Here is a 19167-nt window from a genome sequence, read left to right as displayed (position 1 = left end):
CAATCGCCCTGGATCCCGTGAGGTTCACTCACAACAGTTAATATTGGACGAACAAATCTAAAACACGAATAAACTACTAAAAACCAACAATATTCTTAATACACAATAACTATTCAGCGCTTTCGCTTTAAAAATGTAATAATAAATTTAAAAAGTAGGAAATGAAATTATTTTTCCTGATTTAAATCGCGTATATTTGTTTTTTCAAACAAACCGACGTTTCGGGCCCTTTACAGGTCCCATGGTCACGGTTGACTGAGGTGGTACAGTTTTCAACCAGTTATGTCTAATATTGATGCAAACCACCCTATTTTTTCACTATAGTTACAATAGTTATTAATTAAATACCTTATTTTTAATTTTACAAAGAAAACATTCCAATTGACGCTATATTAAGTTTTACAAATTATTTTATTGAATGAATTTTTATTAAGTTCAATTTATTTTAATTATTAATAGAAATTAGAATAAACTAAAACATATTAATTAGTCTTATGTCTGTTTGGGATTTTTCATTAGAGGAAATACTGCCGCTAGCTAGGCCGAAGATTTTCAAACGGTATGTTGACGATACTTTCGCAATATTACCTAAAGATAGCATACCTTCTTTCTTGGACCATCTTAATTCTTTTAGTACTAAGATCCAATTTACTATGGAACAAGAGAATTGTGGTACTTTAGCTTTCTTAGATGTTTTAATTAAAAGAAATCCTAATAACACCTTAGGCCATACTGTATTTCGAAAGAAAACTCATACAGATAGGTATCTCAATGGTAATTCCCATCACCATCCTAGCCAGTTAGCTACCGTGGGCAAATCTTTGTTTCAGAGAGCACATGGTGTCTGCGACAGTAATTATCTCGCAGGGGAACTTTAACATATAGAGCAAGTCCTACATGCGAATAAGTTGAAGATTCCACGCCAATGCCACAGGCCCCGTGTGAAACCACCAACAGTCAAGCGAAGACCTGCCATCTTACCTTACGTGAGAGGTGTTACAGACAAGATCGGAAGAGTCCTCAGGCGCGCATCTATCAAGACCTATTTCAAGCCCCTGAGGAAGATTTCTCAGTTCCTGAGACCCGTGAAATGTAACATCCCCTTACAGGATTCAGGTGTTTACAAGCTTGACTGTGAGTGCGGTCTCTCTTATATTGGACAAACAAAGCGAAGTATTTGTACCCGCGTCAAAGAACATATAGCTGATGTCAAACACCGTCGCGTAAACAAGTCTGCAGTCTGCGAGCATGTCATGGATAAACCTACACATTCAATGAAGTTTGACAAACCGCAGGTCCTTGCAAAAGAAGTCCGTTATCTACCCAGGATGCTGCGAGAGGCCATTGAAATTAAAAAACATCCTAATTTCAACAGGGAAGATGGTTTCTCCGTACCACCAGTTTGGGATCCAGTATTTCCTCTAATGAAAAATCCCAAACAGACATAAGACTGCAGTACTAATTAATATGTTTTAGTTTATTCTAATTTCTATTAATAATTAAAATAAATTGAACATAATAAAAATTCATTCAATAAAATAATTTGTAAAACTTAATATAGCGTCAATTGGAATGTTTTCTTTGTAAAATTAAAAATAAGGTATTTAATTAATAACTGAAAAAATAGGGTGGTTTGCATCAATATTAGACATAACTGGTTGAAGACTGTACCACCTCAGTCAACCGTGACCATGGGACCTGTAAAGGGCCCGAAACGTCGGTTTGTTTGAAAAAACAAATATACGCGATTTAAATCCGGAAAAATAATTTTAATTTCCTATGTGTAACAATCGCGAAAACCTAAGAACTCAATAAATTTAAAAAGTATAAATTTGCAATTGATTTCAACATCGATTGGGAAAACGGAATGATTCGTTTTTATTGAAACTTTGAAAGCCTTTGAAAACTTTATATTTCGATAGTAGCAATAATATTTTTTTATCGATGCTGTTCGGACTTGATTTTTTTAAAACTGCACATACCTTGCAAAACGGCTACTTTATGTGTAGTGTTCGAATAGAAGTGGTAAGTACATACATAAAATATGAATATTTAAGATTTTTCGCAATTCTTTGAGCTTACACCACTGTAAGAGTAAACGTACATATTTATGGAAGCACGCTTCAACTGTACGCGTCATGCGTGCAACATAAAGTATGTATCGCCCTGAAGACAAACCTTATTTATAATTTACAAATACCGACAGTTGCTTTGTATAGTTTTGAATTGGTTTTTTAAATAATTTTACCATTATAAAGACGCGGCAGATGAAATGTTCCGGACGGATCCGAATAACTGTCCACACGCTCGGACAAGGTTTGCTATACTCTGAAAAAAAATCGAAGTCCAAAAATGGAAACAAAGGTGATACCATTACAAAAAAGATTTTAGGAATAGTGGTTTATACACGAAAATACATTATTTAACCCTATTTCGCCCGAGTAAAAACTAAAGGCAATGATGTCATTGCCTTTAGTTTTTACTCGTTAGCCACTGATTCTAATCTGAAAAAAATCAGTTACTGTTCGTGACTGAGGTAAATTTGGATGAACCGCGGCCCTTCTCATTTCCTCATATCATTTCTCAATTGAAAAATTTTTTTATGACACTGTGATTCTAAAGACTTATGTAAGATGTTTAACCAAAAATGTTTTTTTAAATTATTATAGTTATTACTCGTATATGAAGAGTAGAACCTGTAAATAAACGAACCGGAAAAAAGGTTTATGATCTATGAGATATCACTTTGACAGATACAGTTGTTTACATTTTGGGACTTCGATTTCATCTCAGAGTGTACCGACCAAATGCCGTGTGTTGGGTACGATTAGATCCTTCAGTAACTTGCGCTTTTTTAAAGTTTTAATAGAAGTTATACCAATTCCTAATGCATACAGTAAGACACTCATTAGCATATTGACCACACATCAATATGTTAATGATTCAGTTGTCCTTTGAAGGCTGGATAGACCAGCCGAGGATCCGGCGGTCGAAGCCGCAGCTGAAGAAGTTAATGTTTGAAGATATGTCTTCCGCCCATGCAACTGACGTCACCATGCGACGATGGCCCTGTGAAGGTAAATTATTAATAGATCAAATTATTTTTATTTCATTCTTAAAACGCATCCTTGGTTTAATAAGGTCCATCTCCAAAATGACAATTTTCAGGACGGGTTCGATCCTCAGGCCGGAAGAAATATTTGTGTGGTCACAGTCAGATTCACAGATTCACAAACTTCAAATACTTTCAAAAGTTATTTCACTATTAATAAACAAAACTTTAATTACAAACCCGAACACTGTGTAACTACTCTTAAAGTGTTTTCCACCCGCAAAGCGAGACGAGAATTGAAATCTCGTTGGCCTATTTCCACCGAAAATTGCCATTAAAATAGCTCGCGCAAGCCATCGCGACCTCGCCAAATCTCCATTATACTCGGTAATTGCTCTACGTTTAAATGTTTGTAAGTGTTTGTTTGTGTGTTAAAGTAATAAACTTTAAACGAAAGTGAAATATGTGTGATTTCTTGTAAGAGGCACTGTTTTATTAAATACAGATAAAATTTAATCGAAATCAGATTTCAATTTATTAAGAATAAAGTCAGATCAGAGGAGGACCTCCACTGCGCACGTCACCCTGACATAAGTTGAAAAAATTCATCAGCACCCTTACCCTTCAAAAACCGAACGCAGTAATACTCTCATTACGGCTTGACTGCAGAAATAGGTAAAGTGGCAGAACTTCCGTGGACGAATTCTCGTATGTGTCAGTTTCATTTATGCACGAGAATTGAGCGTAGCGTAGCTTATTTTCCGGTGTGAATTGCTGGCAAACGGCTGAAATGACGTACCTGTCGGCTGGACCTCGGAAGCCGCGCCAGCCGCTGCCCTTGCAGGTCGAAGATGCGCACCTGGCGGTTGTCATGAGGGATGGCGATCAGGCCACCCGTACTCACGCCTACGCGGTTCACCGATGAGTCAGACCGAATAGTCGCTAGGGCAGAACGCATGTTGCGGACATCCCAGACCTAGACAAAAGGAAAGGTTCAAATTAGACCGAAGTTTCAAGTAACTGCCTCCGAGGCCGAAAGGTTATCATGCTAGTCTGCCCCGCAGAGGTCTCGGGTTCGATCCCCGGGCCGGAATAAATATTTGTGTGGCCTACAATTATTTCTCTCGTGAGTTTGGGTGTAATTTGTGGTTGTCTGTATGTCTGTCCATGGCACCCATGACACAGGGTTTCCTTTCCCTAGTTGGCTATGACTGTGTGCGTAAAAAAAATACTAAAATACTGTACATTTTAGTGTAGCAGCCGTCAAGGTAGCCTAATGGTTTGACCTACCGCCTCTCAAGAAGAGGGTCATAGGTTCGGTGCTTGCACCTCGTGAGTTTTTTGAAATGTATGTGTCAAATTTAATTTCAAATTCCTTATTAGCTTTTCGGTGAAGGAAAACATCGTGAGATACCTGCACACATCCGCAAAGCAATTTAGGGTCGTCGAATGCTCAAGTCAGGATTTGAGTATGGTTTAAAGCACTCGAAATCATACTCAAGTCCCTACCATTAGGGTCGTATTTCCAGTGCTTGAAATCATACTCAGATCCTGACTTGAGCATTGAGTAGAGTTCTAGAATACGACCCTAAATGTGTGTGAAGTTCCGAATCTATAATGGCCCCGCGTGGAAACTACAGCACAAGCCCTCTCATGCCCAGCAGTGGACCTACATCTGTATTAGCCAATGCTAATTATTCTTATTATATTTTATTGCAGTAACTTGAAAATCAGAGTACAGTTCAGTGTAATGAAACCCTTTCACTATGTTTTAAATTTCTTGTAAATTTGAATACCAAGTTAGAAATAGGGGCTGGTTTTTTCATGAGTCACTTATTTTACATTACTGGTTAAGTATAGAACTTACTTTTACGGATCGATCGTCAGATCCGGAGACGACTTTATCCTCACGTGTGAACACCGCTGATGTCACACTCCTGCAAGCATTTGAAATATTTTCATTGCACAAACAATGTATAGGCACCATTATGATATATAACATTCAATTGCTTAAGCATTTCAGATGTCGTGAAAAATTCCAAAAGTAATTCCCGGTAAAACTTGTTTAAAGGCACTTTGAAATTGGTCAAATCTGGGTGCGGTTGGTAGTACTGTTTTAAAGTTCATTTGTATGGTCCTTAACTAAATGGATATAAAATGTTTAACAACATTAATAGTTGCTAGGTAACCGACGATGACAGGTGTAAAGAACATTTTTTGTCAATGCTAATTATTTAGGCTAATTCTGCCCACGGCCTGATCGCGTATTAGAATATTAGGTAAGTAGGTAATTGGGTTATGTAGAAGTAATACGCACCTAAATTAAAATAAAGTTTATAACACCTAATTATACTCCCTGCTGCTAATGCTGCAAAAACTGCTACGATAGTAGATTAATTATACAAAATAAGATTTTTATTTTATATTAATTTTCTACGTATGTCATCTAGCATCAATTTCCATCGTCAGGGATGACACAGTTTTATAAATAATTAATTAGTGGTAATTTTTATGTAGGTTTGTGTCTATAGGTAACATCGATTAAACGAAATTATCACAGATTAGTATTATCAATAGCCCAAACGAATTTCGGGGAGAAATATTGCAATTATGGTGACTGTAAATTGTTTGAGGTGAAAATTCTAAAAATCATGTTTTTGCTTGTTGTGACATTCTACGTCGAATTTGGCTATAGTATAGAGTGAGTAGCCCCGGACCTGATGGTGCGCCGATGTTCCATCAAGGTGACTGGAAGCCAATTGTTGCGTAAAGATAAAGATCAGGCTTTCTTTAGCGCCTTGGACAAAGCATCTGTCTAGGAGGTCAATTCAGAACCTTACGATAACTCAGTTGTTTACCGATTCGATTTATATCGTACGATTTCTTTTAATTTTTTTCACAACATCCGAATCGAACGCCAAACTGTCGCATTCGAAACCGAACCGAAATGACGTCACACTCGTACGATTACTCGAACTTCTCGACCGGCAAAGGCTACCAAAACACAGTTATCGAATTAAAGTTACCGAACGTCCTATTGTTTACAAAACAAGAATGTAATATGGAAATCTCTAATCATTTGAAATGAAGTGTGGATTTTGTTCAATTTTATTAATTTATTTTAATGCAAAGCTAATGCATTCCTATATTTTAGGCCTTTAATCTTAAAAATGCATATAAAAGGATTTTCTTTTTTTTATAATCTATTTCACCGACTAACTCCGTAAACGCTGTTAGATAACGATATCATATCCGAATCCGAATCGAACGTTTAACTCGTTTAACTTCGATTCCACAACGATATCCAATCGAACGATTCGGTTGACATATCGAAGAGTTCTGAATCGGAGTCCAGGAATGACAGACAGGCAGCAATCAAATACTTACTAAAATATCTCCAAGTGATTCGAAAAATACATACTCAGTGTGTCCTTGAAAAACGGAGACGGAGTGTATTGGCTCGCGAAAGTCCCACAGGCGGAAGGTGGTGTCCCGTGAGGCTGTGACTACAAGCCGAGAACTGTGGTGCGCTGACGCGTGAGTCAGCTCGTGGTCGTGACCTGTATCGCACGGATTAGGGGACTTTGTAATGTATGTTTTCTACTCCTGTTGTTACTGTACTTAACCTGTCAATTATAATTTTTTTCTGACCTAAAGTGGATTCTTCCGTTGTCATAAGCAAAAAAACAAAATAGAATAGGTATTATGGGGTAAGTAGACCGCAGCCGGTTAGAACATCCTTCGCGCAAAGATTTCTCTATTTTAAGACGCTGAATACCGTCAATTACGCTTCACTATAAAGTATTTATAGCAAGATCTGTTCAACCTGTGACAGTGTAAAAATGTGTATTACTTTTTATCACATTATCTAAAATGTTGTTTTTCCAAAACACGATTTTACAATATTTTATAGAAATAAAAATATTTCAAAGTTAGTACTTATTCTACGCTTTCAACGCACATATATACGTAATATTATAGCAAAGAAATTTATAACATTTTGAAGAATAAGGTATTATCCAATAATGAAACCCGTGGTTGTTTTATTTTTTCCATTTTGAACCTAATTTTGGAAATAAACTTTTTTTTGACACGCGTGCATGCTGTTGGTAGTTTCTTCTCTTTTACGCATACGAAGGTCGGTAGTGATAGCCGAGACGCGTTCCTGGATGAACCTATGTCACCCGTATTGCACCTAGCTAGCGATTTGATTTCATAATTGTAATATAGTGGGTGTGGCATAAAACATCGATCGCTCAAGGTTATCAACGCTTTTCAGCGTTTTAATGCTGGTAGGCCGTATAATGTATTAAATAAAAAAATTAATATTGCAAATAACAATAATATGAATTGAAAAATAAATTAATTGGTCACTTAAAAACTTTCAATCACATTGATACTGAAAATTTAATTGGAGTAGAAACATCGATGTGAAAAAACAAAACATGAAACAAACAACATCTTACACACACACACTTTCAAACACAAGTAAATACCTATACGTGCAATCATACATACACAAAAACACGTACACACAGCCACACACGACTGTTTTAAATACATGTTCCTTTATTTATTTTTGTTTATAGTATAGTTTAAAATTTTTACATTACATCACTGTTAGAATTGGTGTAAATTCAAATGGCATTGAGGTAGGGTGCTTGGAAGCCTAATACACAGATCTCTGAACTGGTTTAGATTCCAGTCTCCTACAAATTTGTAGAAAATAAGATCTGTTTCTGTGCCAAAAATTGTAACCAGTGGAGTGAAGTTATAAATTTATTATTATTATTATAAATTTCATAAACCTTAACGTTACGGGTCAAATCGGCGCGGCATAAAGGCGCTCTTTTTAGTTCTGAACCAAAATTCTATTGTCTATGGTATTCGCCACTGAGCTGAAAAATTTCATGAAAGTTTTGAATACAGAAATGTAATGAGTATTATAGTACCGTAAATAAACTGTAATAAGTTTCAAAAAAGGAACGCCGTATTTTTGCTTATTGAAATATAAAACATGACGCTATTTAAACGCTCGCAAAGGCATTAGCTTCTGATTGGTTACATTGGCCTAATGATCTTGCAACTGGGCCATAAAACTTCATAAAAAAAATGATTGGTTAAAATACAAGCGGTACTAGGCCACTTCTATTTTATCTCTTTGGTTTTTTTGTTTTGTAGGATTTGTTTAGCTTTCTTATAAATATATGAAGAGGCTGTACGGTGGCACCTTTGCCTACGCAAATAAATGGGTTGGGTATATTACTGGTTAAGTCCTATACTTAACTAGTAATATAATGCCTCCGTGGCCGAACGATTACCATGCTGGACTGCCATGCAGTGGTTCCGGAGTCGATTTCGGGCCGGGAGAAATATTTGTGTTGGTTTACATTTTCTCACGTGAGTTTGTGGGTATAACTTGTGGTTCTCTATGTGTGTGTCAATGCCACCCAGTTTAATACAAGGTTTCCCTAGTGCGGGTATATTAGTGTGTGCGTTATTATTATTATTAAAAGTTTTTGTTTTCTTCCAAATTAACACACCAGTAAGTATCTGTAAGCAATCTCCAGTCTCTACATCATAGAGATTAGCAGTGCGATCCCAAGATGCTGTGATGACATGATCACCACCAGTCAGCCAATCGGCTGCCACCACTACGCCTTGGTGCCCTGCGAGCTCGGTCAAAGGCGTACGTAGAACTTCGGGCCTTTCACCTCCCTCGCCTAAGCTTTCTTCGCCACCACCTTCTAATTCCTCTTCGGACGATTGGCCGCGCTAATGAAATAAAAAATATTTAATTTTTACCGCGTCTAAACCGTTGGACTTACTTTAGATTTAGTGTTTGTGATTTACAGACTAATGAAGTAAAACAATTGACATAATTCGTTAAAGAAAAAGGAACAAAGGTATAAAACAAGAATATAAAAAATACAACAAAAAATAAAAAAAACGCGACTGGGTCATTTTTAGATTAGTGTTCTCTATCTAATTTCGGTGGCAATTTTATTATTTAAGTATTCGAGTATATTACCACGTATTATTAAACAATATTTCAGAACACTACACTCGAATATTAAATAATACTTACTTGATGATAATATTCTAGAATACTTAAATTGCCACTGAAATCAGATTGAAAATTACACAACTATTCTCACACGTATTTACTATGGTACTGGTATACCACTTCTTAAGCGTATTTTAAAAGATTCATTTATAACTTTAAGCAATTATCTACTATGGGGTGTATATCAGTCGTTAAATTACATACCGGCAAATCCCAGTTAACAGCAGCCTGCCACACATGAGCAGTGTTGTCGCCACTACTGGTAAGCGCGATGTCGCGACTCGGGTGGAAACGGATGGAGTTCACTGACCCCGAATGTCCAGTGTACTGGAGGAAACACTTGCCCCAATCTACACTCCATATGCAGGCAGTATGATCTAAAGAAAGTGCAATTTGTATTTTGTTACTTCTATCCATAAAACTAGAATTTTATCAACAAAATGTTTAGTGTTTTCAAAGAAAACGGGATTGTTTCTTTTCGATAAAAGCATCGCTTAAGTTCTATCATATTTAAAACTGAATATGTAGTTTGATGACGTCATTTCATGCACCTAAATGATTACAAATTAGTGTGAATACACATGTCACGCAATGCGGCGTGTGCCACGTAAAGTAGGAAAAAATTTGTCCCAATTATGCATTATACATCGTTTGTACTACGTACATGGCGTTTCTTTTGTGTGCAGCTGTCGAAAGTGGGTATATCGACTATTTAGCAGTCCTATGCACACAAAAATCCATTGTCAGTGCAATAACACAGAAAAAAAAGGACAAAATAATAGCAAATGCATTACCAGCAGACGCGGTTCCAATAAGCGCTTGCCCAGGCCTCGCCGACGACACGTCCCAGATGCCATCCTTGTGTCCCATAAACTCCCGCACTAGCTGGCAATTGTATGTTGGCGCTTTGAAGCTGGACACAATCTTGCTTGTTTGCACGCGCAGCTTATGACTCGTTTTTACTTTTTGTGAGTTGCTCTGGGTTACTGTAGAGGGATATGTAAAGCGTTAAGTTGAAATTTGCTAGGTGCATTAATTTTTATTTAATATATGTATTATTTGTTGTGTAATAAAAATGTTTGTGCAAACAATATTTTGTTAATTTACAAATAATTTGTATGTGACTCCATAACAATAACAGTCGTAAGTAAATGTCAAGGCAAGCAAATTCAAATAACTTTGGCCTTTTTTTATATATAATAATTAAAATTTGTAATCATAAGGTTTGTTATGATACCAAGTGACGGGACGAAAAAATCGTGCAAGTGGCGGTAAGCGACACGCCTGTCCGTAACAGTTTATATAAATGTTTATGTTTTTTAGTGTTAAAATTCTAATTATCAAAGGATATTATTGTTTTAGTTGGTCAACCAACTACAGAATGCCACCTGTGTTTCATAAATAATGAAATTACTATCAAATTTTTTTAACCTTTCTGTTTTAAATTATAGATAAGTACAGCTAAAAAAAAGGAAAATAAATAAAACATCAAGAATGTCACAGTAAAACATTATCCAGATTAATAGGTTAATCTTGCTACAAAAATGTAGTCTTAAACAATAATAATCTCATATACAGCCTAACTTCACCCACTGCTGGGTATAGGCCTCGAAGTTTTTGTGCCACTCCTCATGGTCCCGTAATAAGTTCTAATAAATGAATTATTAAGTGATAGTAAACAGTATTTCATCATCAATTTACCTACCTAACATCAAAACAGTTACATGTACAAGACTCATACTCTACTGAAGCAGAAAGGAGATCTGTGTAACCATTGGATGGTTATTTGAATCAGTGGTAAATACACCAGTCAATGGAATTTATTTTGACCAAGCAATATGAAGATATCTCTTCCATTTTAGTAGATAACAAACTTCACAGTACATTAATTCCTATAATCTTAATATAAATGCCATAAGTTATTTTAAATTAGCAGATGAATATGAAATTGTTGCCCAATGCATATTGAATGGAAATATGCTGATTAGGAACAACAATTATTGGGCATTATTATTATTATTATCATTAGGGTGGTTTCATTCAGGGTCAATGCGGCCCCTCATCACTACAACCATTAGCTGACCTATTGTGATTAGTGATATAACCGAAGTGTTATAACGGAAACAGATGTCAGAAGTAAATCTTAGAGGAAACGGAAGCGGATGCAGAAACGGACGCGTAAATAATATAAAGAACTCAACAAAACAGTTCCCAACAGGGCTTCTGTTTTTGGTTTCATAATTTAAGTGCAATTATTACACAACACAAAACTACTAAAAAACGCGCACTCCACCACCAAGTAATCCGCACTATTGCCTGATTTGTCATAATCCTTGCAAACTTCCGTTATAAATGTTGCAGAAGCAGAAAAGGAAACAGATTCGAAATGGCGTGCGGAACTTCTGCAGTTGCGGAAGCAGAAGCAGAGGTCTGTTACATCACTAATTGTGATCACTACTGATTACAGTTCAGAGCCAAGGTCATCAGTATTAAAGAACTGAAGGACTTTCCAGGCTCTGACAGTTTTTACATCCTCTGCTCAGAGGGCAGCACTGGGTGAGAAGATGCACAGGAGTTTCATCCGCCACATAGCTGAATCTACACTCTCTATTTTCTCTCTGACCAATTAATCTCATTAGGCAAAATGATTACATTTGCGTTTCTTTATTAAAATATTTAATACATAAATTTCCATTTATGTATTAAATATTTTAATAAATTCAAAATTCAAAATCATTTATTTCAGACTACAATGGAGTCCATAGTTCTAAGTTAACAAATTATAATTCAGTTTCGTCAAGAATATACAATAAAAATAAGTCAAAAATAACAAGATATACGTATGTAAATTATTTAGTTAGCTCTATTAGTATTCATAAAACTAACTAAACAATTCACATAGTCATATGTAGGCCAATCAAATGACAAATGATTGGGCAATCAACCCGCGCAGCCACACAGCGAAGAATGTCATTGGTGCTGCCAAGGACACGGCTTAGCATCGAGGCAGCTCTCTTCCTGAGAATGGCATGGAAGCCATCCATATGAGCAGCCGCGAACATACCTGATGCACTGCAGTACCGTGGCCACCCCAGCAACATCCTAAACGCGTTGTTGTACTGAACGCGCAGGGCGTTGACTGTCTTCTGTGAATAGCAAACCCACAGATTGCACGTATAAAAGGATTGGCAAAATGCCTTAAAAAGTGTCACCTTAACGGGTTCTGTGCAACGTGCGAATCTGCGCGCCAACATATTACTTCTGACAGCCAACGCCCTACGCTCTCTCTCTATATCCTCATTGTCTGTGAGATCCTCGGAGACCCAGTGGCCCAATAAAGAAAGTTTCCACTTTTTATCAATATGAAAGTTACATAATGTAGATGTTAACTGCGTAAAACAGTTGTGTAAAGTTCTGGCTACTTTATTGTGAGTAATCATACGTCTAGAAGACTAAGCTCTACGCCAGAACATCAGCATAATACAAGAACAGATGTGCTGTAAATCATTTATCTAATCTGAACCTTGTGTGCTATATAGTACTTTATGAGAGTTATCTATGCTGTATTTAATACCCTTCAATACTTACATTTGACTTTAGAGTTCTTGCCTGATGTTTCAAACTCAATATATTCCACATTTGGACGGTCGCCAATGAAACTTTCTCTTTCCAATTTTTCGCTCAGAATGTCAATTTTTTCTTGTACTGAAACAAAAACATCTTTTATTTTTTTCATAATGCCAAATGACGAGATGAACAAGTCGTGAGCCTGGTGATAAGCAACACGCTTATCCATAACAATTACAGTGCCTCTCAGAGCTTTAAATTGCAAACATCTCAAGGTCACCGCCACTTCGACCGTCACCCTGAGACATAAGTTGACAAGTTCCATGTGCCTGTAATTTTACCAGAACCACTAATAATACTCACACAGTAATACTCACATTACTGCTTGGCGTCAGAAATAAGTAAGATGGCAGTATTTCCCTGGACAAACTCTTTCACAAGGAACTTTGCTATTATATAATATTTTGTTTATGTATGTAAAAGTAGTATTTCTGCCAAGCAGTGGGCCAGGCAGTGTTCTCTCTTCATGCAAAGCTAGGCTGGGGAGGTTCTAGTAGGTACTGCCCAGCGCATTTCTGCTACAAAGCAATGTTGTTGTGTTCCTTTACTGATGGTAAGAAGTGTCAGTGCAATTAGAGCCACAAGAAATTTATTATCTACCTACAATAAAAAGTGACAGAATGTATAATTTGTAAGTACAACAAGCAGAAGCTGCGTCTTCATCTTAGTCAGACATATACTTCGCGAATTTCAGAAGCCTCGTCATCAAGAAGTATCATTATGTAATTGCCAGAAGAATAAGAAGGGAATCGAAGCCTAACAGTACATTGTATAGATGTTGAAAAGTCCAAATTACTTACGGTTTAGATTTTCAGTGTAGAGAAGGTCAAATTCCTTCTCTATCTGTGAAAACAATTCATGTAGACGTGATCTGAATACTGGTGGTATTGATGTTTCCGAATCTTCCATCTTAAGAAAGTTGGGCATTCCATCGGAACTCTCTGTGAGCGCCTGAAGACGTCGTTTGCTGGATTTCATGGTCAAAAGCGCCTGACGGATTTTGATGCTCTTAATTCACATCACATATGACAAGTGTATCCATTAATTTTAACACCTAAAACAATAGTTCACACAAGAAATAGTGACTTAACTATGATTTATGCGCTCAAACTGTATTTATCCATTGAATTTTTCAAAATATATACACAAGAGAAATTCCAATACCACCACGACATTTGACACAAACATGTGACATTTGAATACAAGATTGCCAAATTTTATATTGATCACTAAAAAATTTAACTAGAGATGAGCTGAATATGTTCAGTGTTCGGTGATAGTAAGTATTAGGGCGCGTTCCCACAATGTCGTCACGTTTTATTATCGTTGGACGACTGTCGTGTCTAGCCTGTTCCCATATTACGACTATCTGTCGTAGACGATTTTTCATCATTGTTACGATTGTCGTGACTAGCTGTTCCGACTAGATCGTGACGACAATTTATCGTTTCAAGACAGCCTCCTTGCCCATCTCTGGCTACGACCCAACGCTACTGCAAAGCGAGCAGAGGGCACGGGGTATGAGAGGAGAGGGCAGGGAGCAGAATACATGCGGATAGCGATAAATAAAACGTGACGACAATAGGAGGTGACGTTTTTTTCTCGTCTGACGACTGTCGTTCTAGTTATTCCCACTGTGACAATTTGTCGTTGTAACGATAAAAAATCGTGAACGACAGTTAATCGTGTCGTGACATATGTGAACAACTTCATTTAAATATTCAAGTCACGACACTATAAACTGCACGACAATCTGTCGTCACGACATAGTGGAAACGCGCCCTTACACTGCGCTACTGTTGGGTAATTTTCCGAAGAATTTCAAATAATCATAGATAGCATGTAGTCAAATAATTGAAAAGTTTCCGGAAAAATTCCCGTCAAATTGAAAAAATTTAATTTGGAAGGTTCACAGTATTAGATTCTACGTTTAAAAATATATTTTAAAATTTTATTTAGCGTGAAATAAAAAATAAATTTGTAACTTGTTGGGTAAAAGCCATATAAAGAAAAAATCTTCTCTGGTAAAAGAAAAATGTTGGAAAAATATCCGGAAAAATATTTATTTCTGTGTAAAAATACGATTAGAAAAAAATTTAAACTTTTTCATGACCCAAGACTACACTGCACTATTCAAATAAATTTTGATAAAAATAAAATACAATTAATATATAAAAAATATATAAAAAAAAAAAAGTACATTATAAAAAATCATTTCATGATATTGTAAAGTATGTTATTCCTTAAGGTATACATTATACGAGTGTTTTATTGTATTATTATCTATGTTAGTCTATAAGGTATGTATTTACGGGTTTTTGTAACCTGAACACAAATAAATAAAAAAAATTAAGAAAAATACTTTATCGTATAGTCAAAACGCAAAGTCACGCTATAAAAAATAAAGGCACAATATTGTCCAAACGAATTCTTCTATACCAGGGGTTCCCAAACTTATTTTGTCTACTGCTCACTTTGAGAATAAATTATTTTTTAGCGCCTCCATTTTTTCACATATATAAAAACCACTATAACTTCAAATTAAATTAATTATTGTGAGCTTTACTTTTTGCGAGATTTTTACTATAACCCGCAAGAGTGAACTTGGGACCTGAGCGCAGTAGGTAGTACACAACAGTGCTCAGGTCTCAAGTTAACTCTTACGGGCTACACCTGCCTATGAGAACGATTATTGAAACGCAACTTTGTAAACTTGAAATAGTCAAAATAATAACAATAAAATAATAAAAACCTGTTCGTGAATTATTTTAATAACAGAATATCGATAATATGTACGCTTCCAAGAACAACATTATCTCAAAATAATCGTTAACAACAATCATCAAAATATACAAACAAAGAGGCAATCTAAAGAAATCAAAGCATTATTTTTACTATTTCAAGTTTACCAACAAATCAAAAAGAAAACAGATAGGTTGGAAATCATACATTGAATCAAAGACCATCTTCATTTATTCGCTTCATTTTGAAGAGTCAAATTTTAACATAACTTTGAATGTAACTAGATTATATGATAATGCAATTCCATTATTAGGTTTATTGGTAAATAATTTTATATTCAATTTAGATTAAACACAACTCATTTACTATTCTTTTACATTTTTCGTTCCTGAAAACAAAATTATCCTCTCAATTCCGATTTTTTCCCACTTACAACTCTAACTACTAAAAATTCTTATTTTATAAAGCCAGCAATACAAAGACCATGTTGGTCTAGCGCTGCCGGGTGAAGGCCAATACCAACGTATAGACAGCCTATTTGCCTTGCCATCGTTCGGTGTCACTCGCCTAGCTGACCGAGTGAAGGCGAGCGCTAACGTGTATAGATCTTACTATGGAAACTAAAGTACACGTTACGTTTACATATACAAATCAGACGTTATATGTATATGATGCATTTCGATGTTGAAAACACAAAACATGTTATTGTCTTTGTTTAACTATTACGTGCCGTCTGAAGCCAAAAGAGATAGCATTACATTTGTCTGTGTCAAACATGGGAATCGAAAATACGTAACGTCATCTTAAATGCCAACCGTGTCCATTTCGCAGTACATGAGGTACATGATACCGTTGTCAAAGGGAAGTACATACAAGGTTGGAAATGTATAGGACTTACATTTCAAAGTTTTGTCTTTTATATATAGGTACTCTCAAATTACAAATATTATTTTTTTCTGTGCAAATTCTTTTTTTTTTTAGTTACTTTTCGCAACATTTGAGTATTTGTAAATGCAAAACAATAAATTCAAAATTTCATGTGACACTCCCGATTATTCTCATAATAACCTAAAATATCCCAATTGGATATTGATACATTTTAATTAAATGTTTGCATGTCGATAATGACTTATCGATAGATTATGATATGACACTAAAGAAATCCGCCATTTGTTCGTTCAATTTTTGTTTAAGTATTAGGTATTAGCACAAACTAATAAGAGATACTACGTAGGTATTAGGTACACGTTCATTCCGTAGTTAGGACAGCTTCTTTCTTTTATTTTTTTCCATCCTCTAAGGTATATAGTATAACTTTCACATTTATTTCTAGATTTTCGAAGTCTCAGTCACTGATTACTTAATATGTAAATACATAATATTTTTATTGTTTTTCGTAAGACAAATAAAAAATATGATTTTATGTAACAATAATACTTGCAGTTTTCACGTTGTGTAGGTATTATGTACACTTGCTTATTATTGTTTTATTAAGAGTGTCATCTTATTCAAAGGATTTAACAAAATATATTTTGGCAACACTGTTTTATAGACGATTTCGTCTATGGTTGAAAAAATGGCCGGTGAGTAGGTTTCCGTAAAAAAACTGCCAACGTACGACTACTTTTTAGTAGGTTTTATTTCAAATAATGTCGTTTTCAGATTTATACGCTAAATATAATTGTAATTACTGTCAAGAGGAAATAAACGGAATTCGTGTGAGATGTGCTGAGTGTATAGATTTTGATATTTGTTTGCAGGTAAAGTAGCGTTGGTGCCATTTTTGTTTATAGTTTTGGCGCAAATTTTGAACACTATTGTTGTAAACTCGTGTTATTTTTCAGTGTTTTTCTCTTGGTGCTGAAATAGGCTCACATAAAAATGACCATTCCTATCAGTTTATGGTAAGTAATCTTCTCGCAAGAAAATACATTGATTTATTTCCTTAATCAGTAAACAAAAACGGATTAAAATTTCATATAATTTATATTTTTGCAGGACTCGGGAGCATTTGGCATTTTCCTTGGCCGAAGTAGTTGGTCGGCGAATGAAGAAGTTAGATTATTAGACGCAATAGAACAATTTGGATTTGGCAATTGGGAGGATATAGCTAAGCATATAGAGACTCGATCACCCGAAGGTAAAGTATTGGGTCTAAAATTAATCCAAATTCATCCATATGTTGTAGAAAATAAGAACTTTGTCAGGGATCAAGTTGTAGATAATTAATCGTTAGTAAATAGTCATCTGCGAAGTCCTCTAGAGAGAGAGACCCACATTTCTAGTTATACTCAAGAATAAATACCTTGCCTCAGCTTTTGCAACTTTCGCTTGAAGGTTGATACAATCGAATTAGACTGTGGGCAACTGCACTAGTAATTTTTCAATTACAGAGGCAAAGGATGAGTATATTACAAGGTACCTTGAAGGCAGCATTGGTCGAGCAACATGGGGAAATGTAGAGAGCACCTCTCGTCCATCTCTCCACTGTGCGGACAGGGATGAAGGGCCCCTGGGTCCTAGTGCGGTCTCTCGACTACCATCACTTGCCGTTAGCTCTGATGAGTCAGCTCAATTGGGATACATGCCCAATAGGGATGATTTTGAAAGGGTAACTAACTTTATTTACTATCTTGATTTTAGTGACATGATGGATGTCTGTGGTGAGGTGAGACAAGTAATGAATTGTGTATGGCAAAATTTCAATCTCTCTAAGTGTATCTCTGGTCGTAATAGTCTGAATTGACGAAGACGAGAATTTAAATATTTGTTGGTGTAATATTGAACTATATTGCTGCCTACCAGTGGCGAGGCATCCACATAACACAATTCCAAGCAGCTTGCCTAAAATTTTCTGCACATTACCAAACGATTACTAAACAGTGCGCTTACCCCACCACTTAACCATAAAAATATATATATGTACCATTATTTAAACAAGATTATTACGCTAAATAAAATAGGTCAGTCCAGATAATATTGTTTAACACCATTAGAGCATATTTTTAAATTAATTCTACACTTAATGGTTATTGCAAAATAATAATGGCTTTGTGTCATTAATCGTTCTTAATTCTATAACCACAATTGTAATAAGTATGTTCCGTTTTATGAATTATGTGAAAAACAGTCATAGACCAGGGGACTATAGATGTAACATTTATAACCATTTCAGGAGCATGATCATGAAGCTGAACAGTTGATATCTACACTATCTCTTAATCCAGAAGATGATGAATTAGATGTTGGTAAGTTTAAAAATATGTTTTCTCTGCACACATATCAAGATTTTTCACTACATAATCAACATTTTTTATTCTGCAATCAACTTCTCAAACTTGTATTTATGTATCTAACTCAACAACCTATCTAAGTAAACAATATTATTTTTGGTGCTGACTGTACCCGAATGAACTCCAACGTGACGCGTATAAGTTGTATTGAAATGGCAAACAAAAATGAAGAACCTTGCATACAAAGTACTGCTATCGATAATAAACTTGATCCTTTTTATTTTTACATTTATTTTGACAAAGACTTGTTGGCAATTATACTTGATTATTTTTGAAAGTACTGTAATTGCAAGTAAGTATTTTTTTCATACCATGTTATTTAAGGTGTTGTTTAAGGTGTCAATTTTCTCCTAGCCCATCTTCGGTGTAAATGGTCTGGTCAATCC

General features: G+C 35.6%; 2 protein-coding genes across 2 annotated transcripts in view; one reads left to right on the top strand and one right to left on the bottom strand.

Annotated features, from left to right (window-relative positions):
• Window positions 1–2558: 2558 nt before the first annotated feature.
• Window positions 2559–13886, bottom strand: LOC113226581 (WD repeat-containing protein 37). Its single transcript, XM_026459275.1, has 9 exons — window positions 13547–13886; window positions 12708–12824; window positions 9914–10105; window positions 9324–9496; window positions 8596–8827; window positions 6474–6612; window positions 4920–4989; window positions 3852–4028; window positions 2559–3069 (listed from the first exon to the last, which is right to left on the bottom strand). Exons 1-9 carry the CDS (start codon window positions 13722–13724, stop codon window positions 2944–2946), a joined length of 1404 nt encoding a protein of 467 aa, XP_026315060.1. The 5' UTR covers window positions 13725–13886; the 3' UTR covers window positions 2559–2943.
• Window positions 13887–17078: 3192 nt separating this feature from the next.
• LOC113226643 (transcriptional adapter 2B) overlaps window positions 17079–19167 on the top strand; it is a 15263-nt gene continuing 13174 nt past the window's right edge. Inside the window, exons 1-5 of the mRNA XM_026459360.1 lie at window positions 17079–17248; window positions 17333–17392; window positions 17487–17628; window positions 17882–18099; window positions 18664–18836. Coding sequence (XP_026315145.1) covers window positions 17138–17248; window positions 17333–17392; window positions 17487–17628; window positions 17882–18099; window positions 18664–18836 — 704 coding nt within the window. The 5' untranslated portion in view covers window positions 17079–17137. The remainder of the gene's footprint in view (window positions 17249–17332; window positions 17393–17486; window positions 17629–17881; window positions 18100–18663; window positions 18837–19167) is intronic.

This window comes from Hyposmocoma kahamanoa, unplaced genomic scaffold (genome assembly GCF_003589595.1).
Source record: "Hyposmocoma kahamanoa isolate Upper Pololo Valley unplaced genomic scaffold, ASM358959v1 192, whole genome shotgun sequence".
Taxonomy (NCBI): domain Eukaryota; kingdom Metazoa; phylum Arthropoda; class Insecta; order Lepidoptera; family Cosmopterigidae; genus Hyposmocoma; species Hyposmocoma kahamanoa.
The sequence above is the reverse complement of the archived record's forward strand: the minus strand, read 5'-3'. Positions and strand labels throughout refer to the sequence as shown.

Coding starts and splice junctions, on each gene's coding strand:
- LOC113226581 (XM_026459275.1), bottom strand. CDS start 13,724: ATGAAATCCAGCAAACGACGTCTTCAGGCGCTCACAGAGAGTTCCGAT. Junction 12,825..13,546: donor CTACACTGAAAATCTAAACC/GTAAGTAATTTG, acceptor TTTTTGTTTCAG/TACAAGAAAAAATTGACATT. Junction 6,613..8,595: donor TTGCTTACAGATACTTACTG/GTGTGTTAATTT, acceptor CGTGCGATACAG/GTCACGACCACGAGCTGACT.